Below are 22,450 nucleotides of genomic sequence, written 5' to 3'. Positions count from 1 at the left end.
TTGCTGACGACTTAGTCTTCATTCTTGAGGAGCCATTTCAATCTGCACCTAAACTGATAGGAGAAATCGAGGCATATGGAAAAGTTGCAGGTTTAAAAATAAACAAAGACAAAACAAAGATTTTAACAAAAAATATACCCCGAAAACAAAAAGAAGAATTGGCGGAAAACTTGGAAATGCAAATCACAAATAAAGTTAAATATTTGGGGATTCACCTAACAGCCAAGTGCAGCACTCTCAAAGAAGATAATTATCTTAAATTGAAGCAACAAATTGTAACAGACTTGGCGAAATGGAAGAATCTTCAATTATCAATGATTGGTAGAATCGCAACAATTAAAATGAATATCTTACCTAGACTGTTATACCTGTTTCAGACTATTCCAATTAAGTTGGGGAAAGGATATTTTGAAGAATTAAATAAAATAGTGTTGAAATTTATATGGCAAGGGAAAAAAGCAAGAATAAAATGTAAATTGTTACAAGATTCCAAATCAAGGGGAGGGTGGGGTTTACCTGATTGGGAGTTATACTATCAGGCAGCTAGTCTGATGTGGATCAAGGAATGGATAATGCTAAGAAATGATAGGCTTTTGAATCTAGAAGGTCATGACTTGCTGTTGGGATGGCATGCATACTTATGGTATAAAGGAACTAAAAAACATGGTTACTTTAGAGACCATTCTATAAGAGAGGCTCTGTTATTAAACTGGCAGAAGGTTAAGAGGTTGCACTACTTGAAAATTCCAGTCTGGATATCAACTATTGAAGCCTTTTCATATCCAATAATATTTAAAAGGGAAGAAGCAGTTAGATATGCTGAATTATTGAATGCAGAGGGTGAACTTAAATCTATACAAGAATTGAAACAAGAAGGTATTGAACTCAATTGGTACTCATATGTGCAAATACATTCTAGATACAATGAAGATCGAAAAAATGAGGGTTTTTATGATAAACTGACTGAATTAGATAAAATTTTAACAGGTAACGATGAAAAATTAATTAAAAAATTTTATGATTATTTATTAGAGGTGAAATTATATGAAGAACAAGTGAAAGGAACTATGTTAGCCTGGGGAAAAAACTTTGGACATGGGATTGATTTAGAAAAATGGCAAAAATTGTGGACTCAAAATTATAAAATGACAATGTCAACTGCATATAAAGAAAATTTGTATAAGATGTTTTATAGGTGGCATTTATCCCCATCGAGAATAGCAAGAATGTCGAAGAATAAGTCTGAAAAATGCTGGAAATGTCAACATACACCGGGCACATATTACCACATGTGGTGGACTTGTCCTGAAGCTAAGAGATACTGGACTAAAATACACATGTGGTTGGAGAAAATGATACATAAACATATAGACCTGAAACCAGAACTTTTCTTATTGGGAATAATACCAGAAACATACAATAAAGACTTGAAATATTTGATCATAAATGTGTTAACAGCTGCTAGAATTGTATTTGCTAAATACTGGAAAAATGAGAAAGTACCAACAGAGGAGGAAATTGTTCGGAAGATAATGAACTGTGCAGAAATGAGTAAACTTACATTTGAAATTAGAGAATTAGAGGATGAGCAATTTTATAAAGTATGGGACTTGTTTTATCAATGGTTGGATAAAAAAACTTGGAAGTGAATCTTTTCTTTTTCTTTACCCTATCTTATATGTAATAATAATAGAAAGTTATACTTAATGTTTTGAAAAAATCTCTCTCTTTTTTCTTTCTTTTTTTTTTCTCTTTCTATACATATTAAGCCTTTATTATGAAATAGACCATTTACTTATACGAGATAAGAATAATAATGTATTTAATGTATAAGAGTGAGATGATTTAAATTGTTAGGTATGATTATGGCTGGTGACTATTTTATAATATAAAATGGAATAATGATGATGTAATGAACAATGGATGTGAATATAGATTAAAATATTTAATGACTACATGGATTGACAAATAATAATGGGAAATTAAATTTGGAGTTGAGGATGATTGGAAACTTTAAGATTAATGGAAAATAGAAATGTCTTATATGAAGTAATGAGTTTCTTTTTTTCTTTGACTTAATCTCCACTTTTATTTTTGAGAGAATGGTGATACAATTTTATAAAGACCTATTGTTACCTAGTACATAATTGTAGAGATAAAGAAATAAGGGTTGTCATAAAAGAAAGAATACTATGGTAACTTGAACATGCAATGCTCAATGAAATATTTAACTATATTTAATGGATAATTAGTGAACGCATCCTTAATTGTAAAAACCATCGCACAAAAACTTGTAACCAAACGACATGCTTGATGAAAATGTGTTTTTTTTTTTACTTCCCTGCTCTTGTACCTTATGTGTTGTCTTGTCTTTTTAAAGAAAAATAAATAAACATTTATTAAAAAAAAGAACAGAATAGAAAATATGAGATGGAATGGAATGGAATAGAATAAGAATTTAGAATAGAATAGAATAGAATAGAAATGTAGAAAATGAATAGAACAGAACAGAATAGGAAGGGTCCTTGGGGGTCTTCTCATCCAACCCCCTACTCAAACAGTAGACCGTGTATCATTTTAGACAAATGGTTCTCCGGTCTCTTCTTAAAAGCCTCCAGTGATGAAGCACCCACAACTTCTGGAGGCAAGCAGTTCCACTGGTAGATTGTCCTCACTGTCGGGAAGTTTCTCCTTAGTTCCAGGTTGCTTCTCTCCTTCATTAGTTTCCATCCGTTGCTTCTTGTCCTGCCTTCTGGCGCTTTGGAGAACAGGTGGACCCCCTCTTCTTTGGGGCAGCCCCTGAGATATTAGGCCAAGGGACAGGGTCAGTGAGAGAAGGATACCTCTGAATGTCCTCCATCCCTCTGGTCTGTGACAAGGGAGGGTCTCCATCCTTGGGGAGAAGGGCTTCTTCATGTGACTCTTGGGCCAGAGAGGAGTGGGAGGCCTTCAGCCCCTTGGGGCTCCCCATCATTCGCAGCGCTGGCAGACGCCAGCTTAGTCCTTCCTCCGAAAAGGCTGGCTTGAATTTCTCCAGGTAGCAACAGAGGAAACATCTCCTGATCGTCTTCCTCTACAATCTCACTCCCATCTCTTCATCTTGCCGTTCACCGTTCCCCCGAGGGGATAGCTAGAGTTTTGTTGGAGAAGATGGAACTAAAATAGAAGCTGCGTAGCTCAGCCTTTTCCTGCTTACCTCTGAATATTTTGCTGCCTTCGCTTGAACAGCTGGTGCTTTCCTTCTGAACACCTGTGGGGCATCCTTCTTGTCAGAGGCCCCCAACCTTCTTGTAGTTCATGGCCCCCTTGGTCAATCTCAGCTGACCTCTCTCGTCTAGTTCTGGGCTGCTGTTGCTCTACCTTCCTCCTGTCAACCAGCTCTTCTTCTCCTTGGTGGCCTTCTGGGTCCAAGGTCTTCACGAAGCCTTGGCCGTGTCTCGGTGGTGGGATTCAGCCGGTTCGCACCACTTCAAGAGAACCGGTTGAGGGAAGAAATCATGAGGGCAGAGAAGCGGTTGTTAAATTACTTGAATCCCACCACTGGTGTATCTCCATTTGCTTCTTCTGAGGTCCCCAAGCTTCCTTCTACTTTCGAATTGCCTTTGGACTCTCAAGACCTCCCTTTTCTAACAGAACACAACAACAGAGTTAGAAGGGTCTTCTAGCCCAACCCCCTGCCCAAGGCAAGAAACCCCAGACCACTTCGGACAAGTGGCTGTCTGGTCTCTTCTTAAAAACCTCCAGGGTTGGAGCCTTCAGAACTTCTGGAGGCAAGCAGTTCCATTGTCAAGAAATGTCTTCTTAGTTGTCAGTTGCTTCTCTCCTTGGTTAGTTTCCATCCGTTGCTTCTTGTCCTGCCCTCAGGTGCTTGGAGAATAGGTTGCCCCCCCCCTCTTCTTTGGGGCAGCCCCCGAGATATTGCAAGATTGCCACTTTGTCTCCCCAAGGAGTCCTTCTCTTGGTTAAACTAGACAGACCCAATTCCTGCAACTCTTCTTCATATGTTTTAGCCTCCAGTCCCCTGAGGCATCTTCAGAATTTAGAATAGAATAGAATCTGGAAGGGACTTTGGAGGTCTTCTAGTCTAACCTCCCTGCTCAAGCAGGAGAACCGATATCATTTCTGACAGGTGGCAGTCCAGTCTCTTCTTAAAAACCTCCAGTGATGAAGCACCCACAACTTCTGAAGGCAACTCCTCTTCCCCTGGTTAATTATAATTTTTTGTTGTTACTGTGTTTTCTAATGGTTTGTGGTGGAATCTCCTGCTACAATTGGAGGGGGGGGGGAGTGAAGAGGCAGGCATGCTTAGAGTTTGTGGCCTCCTTCTGGTTCCTTGCACTGGACCTCAACGGGATTCAAATCCATGCCAAAAACCTGCTTATGTCCTCAGACCTCCTGGGGCTCCTATTGGGAAGAGGAGGCGAGGGGGGGAGGGGGGGCGGAGTTTAGCCAAACGTAGCTGCAGGGGCAGGGCCAGGACCCGCTAACCCAGGGCTGGGGAGGGCTGGGCTGGGGGGAGAAATCGGATGCCCAGCTGGGGGGCCTGGGGGATGCATTTCCAGGGAGTGGGGAATCAGGGAGGGGATCTGAAGGGCCATGGATGGAAATGGCCTTGGCCGCTTGGCAGGTGGGCTACAGCTTCTCAGAAGCTGGGAGTCCAAAGACAGGAGCCCCCCACCCACCCCCTCAATGCGCCCGGGAGGTAGAGGGGGAGACGCAATTGGAGGCTAAACAAGTCAGCTGCCTCTCTCCCATCTCCTCTTGCACAGACTTTTGGGTCTCTCTCTCTCCCTTTCTCTTTCTCTCTCTTTTTCTCTTTCAGTCTCTCTCTCTCTCTCTCTCTCTCCCTTTCTTTCTTTCTCTCTCTCTCTCTCTCTCTTCTCTTTATATCTCTCACTCTCTTTCTCTCTCCTTTCTCTCTATGTCTTTCTCTCTCTCTCTTCCCTGTCTTTCTCCTCTTTCTCTGCCTCCTCTCACTTTCTCTCTCTCTCTCTCTCTCTCTCTCTCTCTCTCTCTGTCTGTCTTTCTCTCCCTTTCTGTTCTTTCTGTCTCTTCTTCTTCTCCTTCTTTTCTCTCTCTCTCTCTCTCTCTCTGTCTTTCTCTCCCTTTCTGTTCTTTCTGTCTCTTCTTCTTCTCCTTCTTTCTCTCTCTCTCTCTCTCTCTCTCTCTCTCTCTCTCTCTCTCTCTCTCTCTCTCTCTCTCTCTCCTTTTCCCTCTTTCTCTCTGGCTTTCTGGCCCAGAGCTTCCCTTGACCGAGCTGCCCTGAATCAGCAGCTCCTTTGCAGAGCCTCAGCTGCCCAGCAGGCGTTTTCTGTGCTCTTGGCCTCCTTTCATTCCTTCGTTTTTTGTTTCCAGGAAGGTTTTGTTTCTCTCCTGCTTTTCTCTGCGTGTGACAGAGGGAGGGGGGGGGTTCAAAGCAGGACCCCTACCCAGATTAACAACCCTGTGGGCGGGCAGAGGGAGGTCTGGGGTGGGAAGGCTGGGGAGGCTGGTGCCCTTTAATAACAGCTTTTTAGGGTCCTCTGGAAGCTTTGGGCCAGTGGTTCTAGTCCTCATTATTCCACCAAATTAGAATAACTGATATAGGCAAGTGGGAACGAAGGAAGGGAGGGAGGGAGAGAGGGAGGGAGGGAGAGAGGGAGGGAGGAAGGAAACAGATGAACAGAAGAAAGGAAGGAAGGAGGGAGGAAGGAAAGGAAGGAAACAGATGGGCAGAAGGCAGGAAGGAGGGAGGGAAGGAAAGAGGGAGGGAGAAGGGAAGGAGGGAGGGTAGGAAGGAAATGGACAGAAGTCAGGAAGGATGGAGGGAACAAGGGAAGGAAGGAAGGAGGGAAACAAATGGACATAAGGCAGGAAGGAAGGAGGGAAGGAAGGAAGGAGGGAAGGATGGAAACAGATAGATATAAGGAAGGAAGGAAGGAAGGAAGGAAGGAAGGAAGGAAGGAAGGAAGGAGGGAAACAGATGGACAGAAGGCAGGCAGGCAGGCAGGATCCTCCTTCCCCTGCAAGGCTGCTTCATGGAAACTGGGAAACCATTTAAATTCCCCTTCTTGTGGGGAGGGGGGTTGTTGCCTAAAGACCCACGAATGCCCAAAAGCTGGGGGAGGGGGAGGGAGGAGATGGGACGCCTGGAGCATTTCCACCCCTCAGGCTGCCAGACTGCAAAGGAAGACCACCCCCCACCCCCCTCCATGGCAGATGAGGGGAGCTGCTGCTGAAAGGAGGCATTTCGGGGTTTGGTGGTGGTGGTGCTTCAAATCTTCCCTTCTCCTCCTCCTGGGCTGCCCCAGCCCCTCCGCTGCTCTTGGCAATCCTCCTCCTCCTCCTCCTCCTCCTCCTCCTCCTCCTCCTCCTCCTCCTCCTCCTCCTCCTCCTCCTCCTCCTCCTTCTCAAGAGCCCCCCTTCTGGCTGGCCAGATGAGGCCTAACCCCAATATTTCACCAAAATGACTCTCCAAAACGTCTTTCACTCCTTCTTCTCCTTCTGCTTCTCCTCCACCTCCTGTCTCCATCTTCCTTCCTCCTCCTCCTCCTCCTCCTCCTCCTCCTCCTCCTCCTCCTCATTCTGCTTCTCATCCTTCTCCTCCCATCCTAGCTTATCCTCCATTCCATTCCTGTTCCGTTCCATTCCATTATTCCACTCCATTCTGCACAGCTTCCCCTTTGCCAGATGTTCACAGATCTCCTTCAGCACCTCCAGAGGTTGAAGCCGCTCCATCCCTGGAGGTGTTTAAGAAGAGCCTGGGCAGCCACTTGTCTGGGGTGGTCCAGGGTCTCCTGCTTGAGCAAGAGGCTGGACTAGAAGACCTCCATGGTCCTCCCCAGCCTGCAGACCCAGAGCAGCCGGACTGGGGGGGGGGAGAGCCAAGCTGCGGAGGGCAGCTCCCCCTATGCAGAGGCAGCCCTGCCGGTTCCTTCGCTCCTTGCCAGCAATCCGTTCCCCCCAAGCCCCGGCCGGGTCCTGCATCGCCAGGGCTGCCTAAGTGACTGAATGATCTACACAGCTTTTGCAAATATTGAATAAAGGTTAAGCGGTGAATTAATATTTAAAGAGGCTGCAGCTTGGCTTTTTTTCTCTGGGAAATGCAACATTTTTCAGGCAGAGGCCAGAGCTGAGCAGAAGGAAGGGATGCAGAGGAGAAACGGGGGAGGGGGGGGGCTCAAAGCTTTCGGGGGAGGTTGGAGGTTTCTGGCATAACAGAGTAGCTGGCGGGCAGCCCCTCCTGCAAAGGGAAAAACCCATCTTGGGAGTTACATTTGCTGCTTTACGTGTTCCCAGCCCTGGTCTGCCTGCCTGCCTGCCTGCCTAGGCCTTCTGAAGGGTCCCCCTGGAAGGTCAACCGTAGGCCTCTCTGAAAGAGGGGAGGAGGGGGCTGCATTTCTCCCTGATGGGGATCACAAAGAGGGAGAGAAAGAGAAAAAGGGGAGCCCAGAGGCTGCATCTGTCTCTGTGGGGTCCTTGGTGCTCTCTGAGCTGGGTGCTTTTCTTGCAGACGTTTCATGGCCCAACTAGGGAACATCATCAGGGTTAGATGGGAGGGGAGTTTGAAGACAGGAGGAGGAAGAGGAGGGGGGGAGGATCGTGGAGTCCTTGGTGCTCTCTGACCTTGACTGTTTTTTTGTAGACATTTCATGGCCCAACTAGGGAACATCATCAATGATAGAAGAGAGGGGAGTTGCAAAGTGGGGGGGGAGGAGGACTGTGGGGTCCTCGGTGTTCCCTGGGAGGGAGGTTAAGGCAGGTGGTGTTTTGGGAGGCCAGTATACAGATTGTGCATCCTGGGGGGGGGGGGAGGATCTTAGGAGCAAACCATGCACAGAGTTCCCTAACTACTTCATTTTGTTCTGCTTATAATACAGGAATCTCCCCTTTCTGGCCACTGATTCTTGGAACAATCAGATAATATTCGAAGAAACGGTAGAGGTGGGAGGTCAGTCCTCAGGCTACCTTATCCCAGTGTCTGGGGGGCTGTGAGGGGCAACAGGCAACCACAGGCTCCTCTCTGACCTCTGCCGCTCAATTTGAGGGTCTTCCTGGACCAGCTGCTCCTGTGCCAGTAGCCTGGTACCGAGGGTGCCAGGGGGTCTTCAGGCGGGATAATTTTGTGTGCCAATTTCCTGGGGCAAAACAACGAAGGACAGACACGCTGCCATTCTTCAGCCCAGCCCTTTGCGTTGAACGAGGACGAAAACGTAGCTGGATTTGCCTGGATTTCTACCCAGGCAATTTCATTCTGTTTTCACTCCGGACTCTTCACGGCCCGAAGCTTCTCCATTGGCAGAAAGGCAGGAGGGTTGAACGAATAATAGCCATGCAGGGACAGTAATAACAGATGATGGGGAAGAAGATAAATGCTCGGGAAGTTAAAATATATCTTTCACACGGGGGCAGGAAAATCCAAAGGACCAGGTTTTTTAAAAGAAGGGTTTGAGCTTCATTAAAAGGCTGGTGAGGGAGGACGAAAAGTGGCCTCTTTCTGCCCTTCGAATTCTGCCCATTTCGTGCTGTTTCAGAAACGTATTTCTGTTGGTTTGTTGACCGAGATAAACATACTGTTCTCGTATGCAGAGTGTGCAGAGTGGGATACACACACACACACACACACAAAACAGAGAGTCGGTGCTTGCGTTACTCCAAAATGAGGCGGGGGGAGGGTCTTTGGAGGCCTGCAAGAAAGATGGCATTTGAACAGGTTTAACACGGATGAGTGCAGCCCCCTCCCCCTACAATTCCTACCTGGAATTTTAAAGAGGGATTTTAACCTTTTCCTGTGGAGGGGAACAATCAATTCAATGCCAACCTCTCTTCCAAATCAGCCAATTTGTAACCTTCCAAACCGGAACGACTCTATTGAAGGAGGAAAAAGAGAAAAGGCAACCGAGAGAGTAGAGTGGTAAGGCCACACCTGGAATCCTGCTTGCCGTTTTGGTCACCACAATGTAGAAAAGATGTGGAGACTCTGGAAGAAGTCCAGAGAAGAGCAACCAGGATGATTAGGGGTCTGGAGAATAAAACATACAAAGAACGGTGCAGGAACTGGGCCTGGCTAGTTTAATGAAAAGAAGGACCTGGGGAGACATGAGAGCAGTCTTCCAATATTTGAGGGGCTGCCACAGAAAGGAGATAGTCAAGCTATTCTCCAAAGAACCTAAAGGCAGGACAAGAACAGATGGAAACTTATCAAGAAGAGGAGAACCAGCGTGGAAATAAGGAAAAGTTCCTGACATGGAGAACAATTAATCAGTGGAACAGAAGTTGCCTTCAGAAGTTCTGAATGCTCCAACACTGGAAGCTTTAAGAAGAGATTGGACAATCAGTTGATTAAAGGGTCTCCTGCCTGAGCAGAGGGTTGGACTAGAAGACCTCCAAGGTCCCTTCTAACTCTGTTATTCTTTTACCTGTTCTTTCAAGTGGCCCTCAGCTGTTTCCCTTCTCTCCATGGATGGTGATGGGTTGTCTCTTGACTCCTGCTGGCCTAATCAAGGAGAGAAGCAACTTAGAACCGAGGAGAAACTTCCTGACAGTTAGAACAATGAATCAGTGGAACAGAAGTTGCCTCCGGAAGTTGTGAATGCCCCAACACTGGAAGTCTTTAAGAAGATGTTGGATAGCCATCTGTCTGAAACGGTATAGGGTTTCCTACCTAGGCAGGGGGGTTGGACTAGAAGACCTCCAAGATCCCTTCCAACTCTGCTATTGTATTGTATTGTATTGGATGCATCAGTAGAGTTCTCATCATCCTTTGTTTCCTGATCTGGCTGACATTCGTATTGTTGATACCACCTGAGTAGAGTTTCTATAAGGTCCTCTCTAGGTGACCATCTATTGTGACCTGGCTGAAGCAAAGACAATCTGGAAGTTTCAACAGATCTGACAGTCATCACATTTGATGACATCATGGGATGACAGCATCCACACCACCTCAGCCAAGGGAGACTATGGCCTTGGTGGCCGGGCACTTCGGGAGAGGCAGGACAGCAGATTGGGGAAGTCCAGGCTATTTAGGGAGCTGTCTCTTTTCTTGACTCTGAGGGAGCAAAAATTGGAAGGAGATGGGCGCCACATTCTCTGGAGTGGAAGAGTTGGGTGAACATTAATCAAAGGCATTTTGGGACTTACTGAAGTCATTTGCAGAATAACAATATGGTTTATTTCGTCTTTGCATCAAAACTACTGATTTTTAAAAATCATTGATAGCTTGGGTTGATGACTGTTTTCTGTTATTACTATTTTATTGGCTAGCTTTGCTGGCTGGGGAATTCTGGGAGTTTAAACCCACCCGTCCTCAAGTGTCCCAGGTTGAGAAAATCCTTTGTAGAGCATCTGAAAATCTCTCTATTCATGAATGTTGGTTTCCACAAAGACTACGGTTGTGTTAAGCTCTTCTCTTTGTTCTTCCTTTTGTTTCAAAAAGCAAGCAAATACCAAAAAAAAATCAAAATATACTGTGTTTAAAAAGAGTCTACTTTCCAAGGTTAGTTTAAAAAATAAAATAGAAGAAACAATAGACTACAGAGGAGTTTGCATGAATTCATATATGACATTCAGTTATTTGGAAAGCTGAGTATTCTAAAACAAAATTCAATGCTGCCACATTACTTGGACTAACACACAGCGAGAGAAAAAGAAACAGAGACAGAAAGAGAGAGAGAGAGAGAAAAGGAGAGAGAGAGAGAGAGAGAGAGAGAGAGAGAGAGAAAGAGAGAAAAGAGAGAATGGGAGAAAGAGTGAGAAACAGGGAAAAAGAAAGAAAGAGAGGGCAAGAAGGACAGAAAGAGAAAGAGTGTGTGAGAGAAAGAAAGAAAAAGAAAGAGAGAGGGAGAGGGAGAGAAAGAGAGGGAGAAAGAGAGAAAGAAAGAGAAAAACAGAAAGAGAGAAAGAGGGAGGAGTGAAAAAAGAGTGAGAGAAAGAGACAGTCGGAGGAAGAGAGTGAGAAAAAGAAAGAGAGCAAAAGAGAAAGAGAGAGTGTGTGTGAGAGAAAGAGAGAGAGAGAGAGACTAATCTCTTTGCAGGATTTTTAAACCTGTTCTGTTATATTAATTTTTTCAGGCAGAGAGATGTTTAAATAGAAAAAAAAAGCTAATAATGAACATGGCATTTTATTCTTTCAGTGTTTCCTAATCACAAATCTAATCTATTTCTTGTGGAACATCGTTTTATAAGCTGTAGAAAATACGGACAATAAGCCAATTGGAGGATTCATTATGAAGGATTGTTGACTCTCTTTAGCAAACGGAATGATTAATTGGGAGGAAGGTAATGTGTATCAATTTGTTTAGAATGCCGAGAAAGCCCAAACGAGAGAGAGGGTGTGTGTGTGTGATTTATACTGGGTAATTTTAGCAGAGGGTCAGTGCCAGAAATAGCCCACTTTTATGGTCAGTTCACAAAGACCGCCTGAATCGCATTTTTAAAAAATTATGTGCCAAAAGGAACCAGTGTGATATACCATATAAATTTGAGCCCAAAATTTCTGCTGTTAAGTGAGACATTTGTTAAGTGAGTTTTGTCCCATTTTACGACCTTTCTCAGCATAGTTGTTAAGTGAATCACTGCAGTTATTTGGTTGTTAAGTGAATCTGCCTCCCACCTTTACTTTACTTGTCAGAAGGTCGCAAAAGGGGATCAATGACCCCGGGACACTGCAACCGTCATAAATATGAGTCAGTAGCCAAGGGTCTGAATTTTGATCACATAACCACGGGGATGCTGCAACCATTGTAAGTGTGAAAAACGGTCATAAGTCACTTTTCTCAGCGTCATTGTAGCTTTGAAGGATCACTTAATGAAGAGTTATAAATGTTGTCTGTTCAAATCTTCAATCATTTCCCCATTTTTTAAATATATATTTTTAAAAAGACTGAGACCTAGCGGCTTGAACTGATGAGCCCTAATCATCGTATGAGAAAAAAAATATTAAAAACGACCGAATTTATTTGAAGGCGAGCTGAATCTTTTTTTGCAAAATGCATTAAAGTGGGAACAGGATTCGATTCACGCCTCTGATTCTGTAAAAGCCTCTCCCCCCCCCCCTTTGGGTATGAAACATCATGAAGTTTAAAAAGGGGGGGAGGCTGAAGGATGGGGAAGAGGAAACAGAACAGCAGAGGCAAAAATGGCTGCTTGGAGTTTCTAAACTTTTACAGTCCGTTGGAAATATGGATCGGAGGCAGAGTCGCCAATACGTACCGTATTTTTAATGTCAGAGAAAAATGACACTGCCTGCGCCAACGGAGAATCGAGTGTTAAATTGAATTTGTACCTATTGATCAGGAATTGAATAATTCTAATTGATGGGAAACCGTTCCCCTAGCAGAAAAGAATCTGAAATGTGGCACCCTCTAAACTCCCCTTTGCTTTGGTTTAGGTTGTGTTTTTTTTTCTAATCCAAATTGGGGAGGGGGTTTCTTGATTTTGTAATTATCTATAGCCCAATAGGGAGGGGAAGGGGTTAAACATGATGGTGGCCACAGGCAGCAAATGAAACTCTAACCATTTATCCGTTGCAGCTGCCATTTTGACTTTTTTGACACACACAAACCCAATTATTCCTGCAGCTAGGAAATTCATGGCACGCAAAAGAGCAAGAAATAGACGTGGAAACTGGAGGCAGGGAAATTTGTTTTTAAAATAGAATTTTAAAAAGCCTAATCTGTTGAGGCACAGGTGTGTTCTAACTACGCCGCGAGGATGTAGAAAAAATGTTATTTTACTCCAAGGCGGCTGCAATTATGTTCGGCACCAATTTCCTATTGTTTTCACATCCCTGTCTTTTGAAGAAACAGCAAATGCTGCTAATTAATATTGTGTTGTGTTAAGTGTCGAACGGAATGTCCAGGGTAATTCCGCTTTTTCTGCATATTTGCAGAAAATCCAAGGCAGGCAAAAAAAACACCTCTAGGTGGGGATATTAGAAGCCAACGATTTAATTAGGGAGTGGGATAAAATGGGGGGAGGGGGAGAGAAATTGTGTAAAAAGGCTGCAACTTGAAAAAGAAAAGGCTGTCAGACGGATGAGAGAAAGAGGGAATGGGCTCTCCTCCACTTGCTGCCTTGGGGTGGCTGTTCTCAGCAGCGTCATAGGGTTGCAGCTGGGAGGGACCCCCAAAGATCATCCAGTTCATCCCAGAGACAATGGACATTTGGCTTCTCCCCTGCGTTCATGGGTGATACCTGCCTGCTTGCTGGGAGCATCCATCACCCTTTTGTGGGAAAAGAGATTTTGTCAGAGGGGAGAGCAGGGAGGAGGAGGAGGAGGAGGAGGAGGAGGAGGAGGAGGAGGAAGTACGGTTGGGAGTCTGTGGCAAAGAATCACAAGAATGAATTGGTTTTGGTGCCTCTTGGGCATCTTTGCAGGAAGTAATAGTTTGGCACACACACACACAAAACACGTATGTGATATATATTTATACACACATACATGCATACATACATACATACACCGTATTTTTCGGAGTATAAGACGCACCTTTTTTCTTCAAAAGAGAGGCTGAAAATCTGGGTGCGTCTTATACACCGAATGCAGCATTTTTTTGCCTCCCGAAGCCCCGCCCCCTTCACCAAAATGGCTGTGCATAACCTTTAGGAGGCTTCCAGAGAGCTCCTGGGGGCTGGGGAGAGCAGAAATGCACAAAAAACGGGACATTTTTTGCCCCCCTCCCCAGTCCCCAGCAGCACTCTATAAGCCTCCATAAGGCTATGCATGCAATGTTTTTGACAAAAAACGGGCCCGTTTTCACGAAAAACGGGCCGTTTTTTGCTCGTTTTTGCCCCCCCCGAGCACTCTGCAAGTCCCCCCCCAAGGCTATTCATGCTTTTTTTCCCAAAAAAGGCCCATTTTTGGGAGGTTTGCAGAGTGCAAAAACCGTTTTTTCCCCTCGTTTCGGAAAGCTCTTTAGTTAGAGTGATGGATGAGAATTAGATTGATGGAGTGCTGTGCCAGCAGAAGCCAAGTCTTAGGTGCTGCAGGTTGTCAGCGATTTCCTTCTCCAGCACATGGATAAATACACCTAGAAACATCCCTCTACCCATCTACCTACTTTTTCTTAAATTTGCCTCTTCGAAACCTCGGTGCGTCTCATACTCCGAAAAATGCGGTAAGCCCTGTTTCTCAACCGTTGGCAGCTTCAAGAGGGGTGGACTTCAACACCCAGAATTCCCTGGCACTGACGCATTCCTTTTCATGCACATTCTGGGAGTTGAAGTCCATCCCTCTTCAAGCAACCAAGGTTGAGAAACACTATGCTAGAGAAATGTTTTTTTCCAGAAAGGGGGTGAGGGGGTTGGGGGCACAATGGACACAATACACACACACACACACACACACACACACCCCTCTGAATACACACTGAGCTTGTCAATCAGAAAGGTCGGCAGTTCTGCGGTTCGAATTCCTAAGACAGGTCCCCTGGGTTGGACTAGATGACCTCCAAGGTCCCTTCCAACTTTGTTATTGTTTACACCCTAACCCTGTTTTCAAACTTTCCTAGCCAGAGTTTTCCAGGAAGGGTTAAAACCCACTCCCCACACCATCTTCTGCAGGGGAGGGGTACCCCAACCCTTTAGCCTGATTTCCTATCATCTACAGGCTGTAGGCTTTTTTTCCGGAGGGGGGGGATGTATCCAGGTGTGGGGACACCAAGATGATTGAAGGCCTGGAAGCTAAAACATAGGAAAACCGGTTGCAGGATTTGGGTCTGGCCAGTCTAGAGAAAAGAAGGACTAGGGGGGACAGGATAGCAGTCGTCCAATATTTGAGGGGCTACCACAGAGAGGAGGGGGTCAAGCTATTCTCCAAAGCCCCTGAAGGCAGGGAAAGAAGCAGTGGATGGAAACTAACCAAGGAGAGAAGCAACCTGGAATGAAGGAGAACCTTCCTGACAGTTAGAACAATTAACCAGTGGAACTGCTTGCCACCAGAAAAGGTGTGGGTGTTCCATCACTGGTGAAGAAGAGATTGGACAGTGACAGCCACTTATCTGAAACCATATAGGGTCTCTCCTACTTGAGCAGGGGGTTGGACTAGAAGACCTCCAAGGTCCCTTCCAACTCTGTCATTCTCTTCTGCTCCTGCAGCCCCAGACCCTGGAAGAGGGGTGTGGGTGTCTGTTCCCCATCGGTCAGGGACTTGCGTGGATTTCCAGGTAAAAGATTTCTACACAGAGAGAGAGAGAAATTATCTTGTAAAACCAGCCTGGAGTCGAGGGGGGGGCGGCCTCATTAAGCCCCTTGCGCTGCATTTTCCACTGCGCCCTGTTAAGATGGATTAAAGGAAAGCGATAACTGTCTGAGATTTCTCCGGCTCCAGGGGACAAAGACATATTAAGGGTATTAGCTTTTCTGTCAAACTGGATGCTAATTCGCTCCTTGGACTGATCCAGGGACTCAGGGGAGGCTGCCACTCCTGGGTCCAGCCAGGGGGACCCCGGCCTCCCACCCCCAGGATGACGGATGTGGGTCACCAGGGAGACGGGATGCATGGATCAGACTGGTGGCGCTTGGCTGGGTTGTGCAAACGAAGCCCCTGGCTTTGTGGTGGCTCTTAAGCCAACCTGGAACGAAGACATAGTTTCCTGACAGTGAGAACAATTGAGCAGCCTCGTCCTCAGAGGTTGTGGGAGGCTTTGAGAAGAGATTGGACGGCCACAGTATGGAATGGCATGGGAAGCCTATGGCACGCGTGTCCAAAGTGGCACACGGAGCAGTCTCACCTGGCATGCGCAGCATCGCCGGTTCCTCTTCCGGGGTTCTGGCACACATGCGCAGGCGATGATCGGCTGGCCGTGTGTCTGCCATCCCATTGATTGATTGATTGATTGATTGATTGACAGAATAACAGAGTTGGAAGGGACCTTGGAGGTCTTCTAGTCCAACCCTCTGCTCAAGCAGGAAACCCTACACCATTTCAGACAAATGAACAGACAGAGAAATGCAGCTAGTCCTCATCTTACGACCACAATTGATTCTAGCATTTCCATTGCTGAGCGAGACGGTTGTTCATTGAATTTTGCTCCATTTTACAACCTCTCTTGCCAATGTTGTTAAGCGAGTCACAAAGTTGTTAAGTCAGCCACATGGTTGTTAAGTGGAACCAGCCACATGGTTGTTAAGTGGCTTCCCCCGTTGACTTTGCTCGTCAGAAGGTCTCCAAAGGGGGGGGTCACGTGAGCCCAGGATATCGCGACCGTCATAAATATGAGTCAGTTGCCCAGCCTCTGAATTTTGATCACCTGACTTCAATGGTCATTAAGTGTGAAAAGTGATCCTTTTCTCAGTGCTGTTGTAACTTTGAACGGTCACTAAAAGGAATCGTTGTAAGCGGAGGACGTGGTTACAATACAATAGCAGAGTTGGAAGGGACCGTGGAGGTCTTCTAGTCCAACCCCCTGCCTAGGCAGGAAACCCTATATCTTTCTAGACAAATGGTTATCCAACATCTTCTTAAAGACTTCCAGTGTTGGGGCATTCACAACTTCTGGAGGCAAATTCTGTTCCACTGATTCATTGTTCTCACTGTCAGGAAATTTCTCCTCAGTTCTAAGTTGCTTCTCTCCTTGATTAGTTTCCACCCATTGCTTCTTGTTCTGTCCTCAGGTGCCTTGGAGAATAGCTTGACTCCTCTTCTTTGTGGCAACCCCTGAGATATTGGAAGACTGCTATCATGGTTGTAAGAATTCCATTGCATAACAGGGTAGGGGGTCAGTTTGGATGACCTGAATCACAAGCATCCATTGGAGAGTGGGGGTGGGGGTGAGAAATTGGCAAAAGGGCGGAATGCTGACCACAATTACTGTATAGAATCCGTACCCTCCTCCCCTGTTTCTACGTGAGCAATTCCTAAATGCCTCCCCCTCCCGCAATTACGTGGCTGCCTTCAGACAACCCCTTTTAACCCGGGTCGTTGGTGGCATCACTTCCTGGAGCCAAGCCAACAATGACCTGCTCTGAAATCAACCAAAGGAGCCGAGTTTGCACCACTCCGGAGTCATGAGAAATGAGCATTGGCCAGATTGAGTTGGTTGTGGGAATTGAACTCCATTAACGCAGGCAGGGAAATTGGGCGGCACATTGGGTTCCCAGTTAAGCTGATTTACTGCTCACGCCCACGAACAAGGATCTAGTTGACTAACGGTCAGCAATAATTGGCGCTAAATAAAAGTCAACAAAATTCCAGAGGAATCAGAGCAAGACCGTTGGTGGGAATGGAGGGACTCCAGGCTAAAGACTTGCTTAACTCCATCCCCGGTCTCTGCCTGCCCTTCTCCTACCTTCATTGTGTGAAACCCCACTTGGCTTTGGGAGCTGGTGGTGGTGACAAAGCCATTTTTATTTCGCTTCTTCCTCCCAGTCTGTTCTTGAGCCTCTTCGGGCCAGAACTGAGGCCATTTGCCGGCCGGTGGAGCCAGGCACGCTGATGGGATTGCGGGACCAATTCCTGACAATCCCTGCCCGATGAAATGATTTCCCCAACAATGCTGGCTTGTCTGTGTTATTTAGTCAAGAGCAATTGCGGTCTTAATTGTATATTCTCCAGATAACACCTACCCTCAGCTACTGTAGTATTTATTTTAATTGGCTAATTGATTAATCATTTGAAAGAAGATGGCTAATTAGCTGAAGGGCTCGGAAATGATTGACAGCTCTGGGGTATTTCTTTTCTTTATGATTTGAGGAATGGAAAAAGGGGGAGAGGGAAGCACCCCAAAGGAAACCCTCCAGGCCTTTACTCCCAGCTTATGATTCCAGGAAGATAAGGATTGGGGGGGGGGGGGCTTGATTGGGTTGCTCTTATGTCGCACCAGGTTCTCCTGCTGTGCAAAGCCTTAGTAAGGCCACACCTGGAATCCTGCATCCAGTTTTGGTCACCACGTTACAAGAAAAGATGAGGAGACTTTGGAAAAAGTGCACAGAAGAGCAACTAAGATGTTTAAAAGCCTGGAGACTAAAACATAGGAAGAGCAGCTGCAGGATTTGGGTCCAGCCACTCTAAAGAAAAGAAGAATTAGGGGTGACATGCTAGCAATATTATTTGAGGGGCTGCCACAAAGAAAAGGGGGTCAAATTATTCTCCAAAGCACCAGAAGGCAGGACAAGAAAATAATGGGTGGAAACTAATCAAGGAGAGAAGCAACCTGGAACTGAGGAGAAACTTCCTAACAGTGAGGACAATTAACCAGTGGAACTGCTTGCCACCAGAAATCGTGGGTGCCAGTGGCGTAGCGTGGGGGGTGCAGGGGGTGCCGGCCGCACCGGGCGCAACATCGGGGGGGGGCGCCCTGACTCGGCCCGCGCCGCCCTTTGCCGGACTGTGGCCGCCTCTTTCCGCGCCCGGCTTGGCCCGCGAACTAAGCTCCCCGGCCCGCCCAGGCCCCTCCTGCGCACCGCCTACCTCCCAGCGGAGCCGCCAAGACCCGCCGCGCCGCCCCCGTGGGAGCCGAAGGAGAGCGGCGCTGCGCTCCGTCTGCCCGCGGCTGCAACGCCACCGCGTCCTCCCGCTCCGCCTGGAGCGCCCCGGGGAGCCGGCGCCTTCCCGAAGCCCCCGGTGCGCCTCCCACCCCCGCGGCACCTGCTTCCCTTCAGTCGAGCCTTTTCCCGCTGCCCTGTCAAGCTCCTCCTCGGGAGGAAGGCAGGAGGCCAGCATGGAGAGCCTCACTTGACTGATGTTGACCAAGGGGCAGCTGCAGTCGGGCCGCCCTCGGGTTAGGGGGTGCAAATTACTTGCCCCGGGTGCTGACAACCCACGCTACGCCACTGGTGGGTGCTCCATCACTGGATGTTTTCAAGAAGAGACTGGGCAGCCATTTGTCTGGAATGGTCGAGGGCAGGGATGAGGAAACTATGACAGGTGGCCCACGGAGCCCTAGCTAAGAGCACAAGAGCCATTGGCCTCTGTCGGATCCAGCGCACAGTCACATGCTGGCCAGCTGATTTTCGGCCTTCCAGGGGACAGGGGAGGCCAGTTTCACCCTCCCCAGGCTTCAGGAAAGCCCCCGGAGCCTCTGGAGGGCAGAAAACGCCCCAACAGGCCTACTGGAAGTCCAGAGGCTTCAGGGAGGCCTGTGCGCATGCACGGGGGGAGCACGGGGGGTTGTGCACGCATGCGTGGGGGGAGGGCATTGCATGATGGTTGTGGGCACGCAGGTGCTATTGCACGCGTGTGTGCCGTTTTCGCACCCGTGCAGAAAAACCTTTGCCATCACTGGTAGAGGGTCTCCTGTTTGAGCAGGGGGTTGGTCTAGGAGACCTCCCAGGTCCCTTCCAGCTCCATTCCGATTAGATGGATGGAGAGAGAGAGAGAGAGAGAGAGAGAGAGAGAGAGAGAGAGATATTTGGAGTAGCCCATCTCCAATTGCCCCCTAACGGCATCTCGGTTTCCCTTTGCAGCCTTTTTCACCGAGACCCCCCACGACATGACCGCTCGGGCTGGGGAGGACGTGGAGATGGCCTGTTCCTTCCGCGGCAGCAGCTCCCCTTCCTACTCGCTGGAGATCCAGTGGTGGTACGTGCGCACCCATAAGGACTGGACGGAGAAGGAGAACTGGGACGCCAACCAGGTACTTCTGCCCCCTCGGCTGCCTCTCTCTACATGTAGCTGGACCCTAAAAATGTGTCTCTGCTGGTTTGGTTGGGACCCCGGGGGCGGGGGGGGCAGCCCAGTGGAGGGGGCCGATCGAGGGACGACGGATCCCACCTCCCCCCACTCTGCCCCTGCCCTCCCCATCTGCCTTTAGGATTTAATGCTCTTTTTCATTATTTGTGTTTTAACTGTACGTGCAGAAAGAGATATTTTTGTGACCATAAGCCTCCCAGAGTTACCTTGGGGGCCGTGTTGCTGAAGCCGTGGCCTGGTTGCCAGAGGTGGCATGAAGAGCCCTCTCTGTGGGGGCATGCGTCCCATTGCCAGCTGCTCTTCTAGTTTCTGGCGCCCATGTGGTCATCACAGGCGCCAGAAAGTGGCCTGAAAACGGCCCAAAAATCAGCCAACAGAGAAAAGACAGGCATCTGTGGGCCGGCCAGCTGATCTTTGGGTTTCTGGTGCTCCGGCATCCGGCACTCTCTCGCGTGTTCTCCCATGGAGGTGCGTTTCCGTGTGAGCACCGGGTGTTGAAAAGGTTCCCCATCCTTCCCTCGGGGTCAGATGGGCGGCCAATAAACATGATAAAGGAAGAAGGGGTTGCGGAAGGAGACTCGAAGGGACATTCCCTAGTTTCTCAAGGTACGACCACAACTGAACCCCGCATTTATACTGCTAAGTGGGACCTTTGCTAAGTGAGTTTTGCTCCACTTTACGACCTTGCTTGCCACGGTTGTTAAGTGGATCGCTGCAGTTCTTAAATTAGAAACACGATGGCTAAGTGAATCTGCATTCCCCGCTCACTCTGCTCGTCGGAAGGTCGCAAAAGGAGATCCTGTCACCCCAGGAAGCTGAAACCGTCATAAATACGAGCCAGTTGCCATAAGCGTCCGACTTTTGATGATGTCACCAGAGGTGGGTTCCTACTGGTTCGGACCGGTTCGGTTGAAATGGTAGTAACTTAGCGGCCTGGGCCGCTGGAACCGTTCTCCTACAGCGGCCACATCTTGATTTTCAGTTCTGCGCATGAGCAGAACAATTTTCATTGCACAAATTTATTTATTTATTCATTTTTTAAATGTTTTGCGCATGCGCAGTCCAATTTACGTGCAAATGCGCACCCGTGCCATCGGTGTGCCATCATTTCTTCTTTAAAACCTCCAGTGATGAAGCACTTACAACCTCCGGAGGCAAAAGCCATTCCACCGGTTAATTGTTCTAACTGTCAGGACATTCCTCCTTAATTCCAGGTTGCTTCTCTCCTTGATAAGTTTCCACCCATTGCTTCTTGTCCTGCCCTCAAGTGCCCATCATCCCCTGCCCAGGGAAGAACCTTCTCCCACTGAGACTCTCACAAGAGGCCGATTCAGCCAGGCGAGTCCTGAGAAATAAATTTCCAGGTTTTTAGTCCGGCCTGATCATGGCTAGCTAAGCTTGTCTGGCTCCATAAAGATGAAAGATGGGTCATTTTTGTGAGTCTCTCGTCCATCGGTGGTTCTTCTTCTTCTTCTCAGAACCAAGAGAAGGTCCTCAAAGTTCATGGCCCCCCAAGGAGCTCATGCTTCTCACCCAAGTGGGTGAGGGCCAGGAGAAAGGGAACAGGGCCCCATGCTCCAGGAGCCCCTTGGCAGAACAGTAGCTCCTTGGGAAGGGTGGACTCGTGATTTTTGATCGTGCATCGAGGATTAACAGTTGTGCAAATGACAGATCTAACCACGCCCCAAAATTAGAAATAATTCCAGACGATCCCATGTTCGTGGCTTATAAAGCCCAATCATTAGATGCAGCTATGGGATTGTGGGCAAATCCAGATAGCCTACTAAAAAGCAGAGACATCACCCTGCCAACAAAAGTGTGCATAGTCAAGGTTCTGGTTTCCCCAGGTGCAATGGATGGCTGTGAAAGTTGGACCATAAGGAAGGCTGAGCACCAAAGAATGGAGGCCTTTGAAGGATGGTGCTGGAGAAGAAGACTCCTGCATTGAGTCCCTTGGACTGCAAGGCCATCCAACCGGTCAGTCCTAGAGGAGATGAACCCTGACTGCTCTTTAGAAGGCCGGATCCTAAAGAGGAAACTCAAAGACCTAAGGAGAAGGAAGGACTCCCTGGAGAAGAGCCTAATGCTGGGAACGACGGAGGGCAAAAGAAGAAGAAGGGGACGACAGAGAAGGAGGATGGCTGGATGGAGTCACCGAAGCAGTCGGCCTGAGCTTCCATGGACTCCAGAGGATGGTAGAGGACAGGAAGGCCTGGAGGAACGTTGTCCGTGAGGTTGCAATGGATCGGACATGACTTTGCAACTAACAACAACAAAGATAGGATTATGGGAAGGTTCTTCCTGATACCCCTGATCTCAGCTGACATCGACACCAAACAACGCCAGTTCAACCGGGACCGAACAAACATTATTGGTCATGCCACTACACACCACACACGTGAATTCCTCAAAGCCTGGTATTCAATGGACAGGTCAATCAATAAACATATTGATCTGCAACCAGCCTACAAGTCTATAAGCATCCAGATCAATTGAGCGACCAACCAATGAAGGCGATGACCCCCAGCCGACTCTCATGACCCTCCATCCAGAGGGGCCTCACCACCAGACGACCCCCCACCTGGCATGACCTCTGGGGCACGTGACCAACTGACCACACCAGAGCAGAAGAGAACTGAAACAAGTCCCTTCAACTGATGATGGTAGCTAGTCTGGTGATGAAACGTTCAGAAACTGAACAGCCAGCTGGGAGAACAAACACCGGCAATAAAGTTCTCCCTCTCCATCCTTCACTTTCTTGTGTGATGGAGGGAGAGGAAGAAGGAACGATGGGAATGGCCAGAGCAGCCTGGCATCGCCAGTCTTGGCGAAGAGAGAAGC

General features: G+C 47.7%; 1 protein-coding gene across 1 annotated transcript in view; it reads left to right on the top strand.

The window, feature by feature from the left end:
- VSTM2L (V-set and transmembrane domain containing 2 like) overlaps nucleotides 1-22,450 on the top strand; it is a 57,701-nt gene that overhangs the window by 18,042 nt on the left and 17,209 nt on the right. Inside the window, exon 2 of the mRNA XM_081948131.1 lies at nucleotides 19,384-19,553. Coding sequence (XP_081804257.1) covers nucleotides 19,384-19,553 — 170 coding nt within the window. The remainder of the gene's footprint in view (nucleotides 1-19,383; nucleotides 19,554-22,450) is intronic.

Source organism: Natrix helvetica, assembly GCF_964273705.1.
Source record: "Natrix helvetica genome assembly, chromosome: 3".
Classification (NCBI taxonomy): domain Eukaryota; kingdom Metazoa; phylum Chordata; class Lepidosauria; order Squamata; family Natricidae; genus Natrix; species Natrix helvetica.
This window is presented reverse-complemented; position numbering and strand designations above follow the sequence as displayed.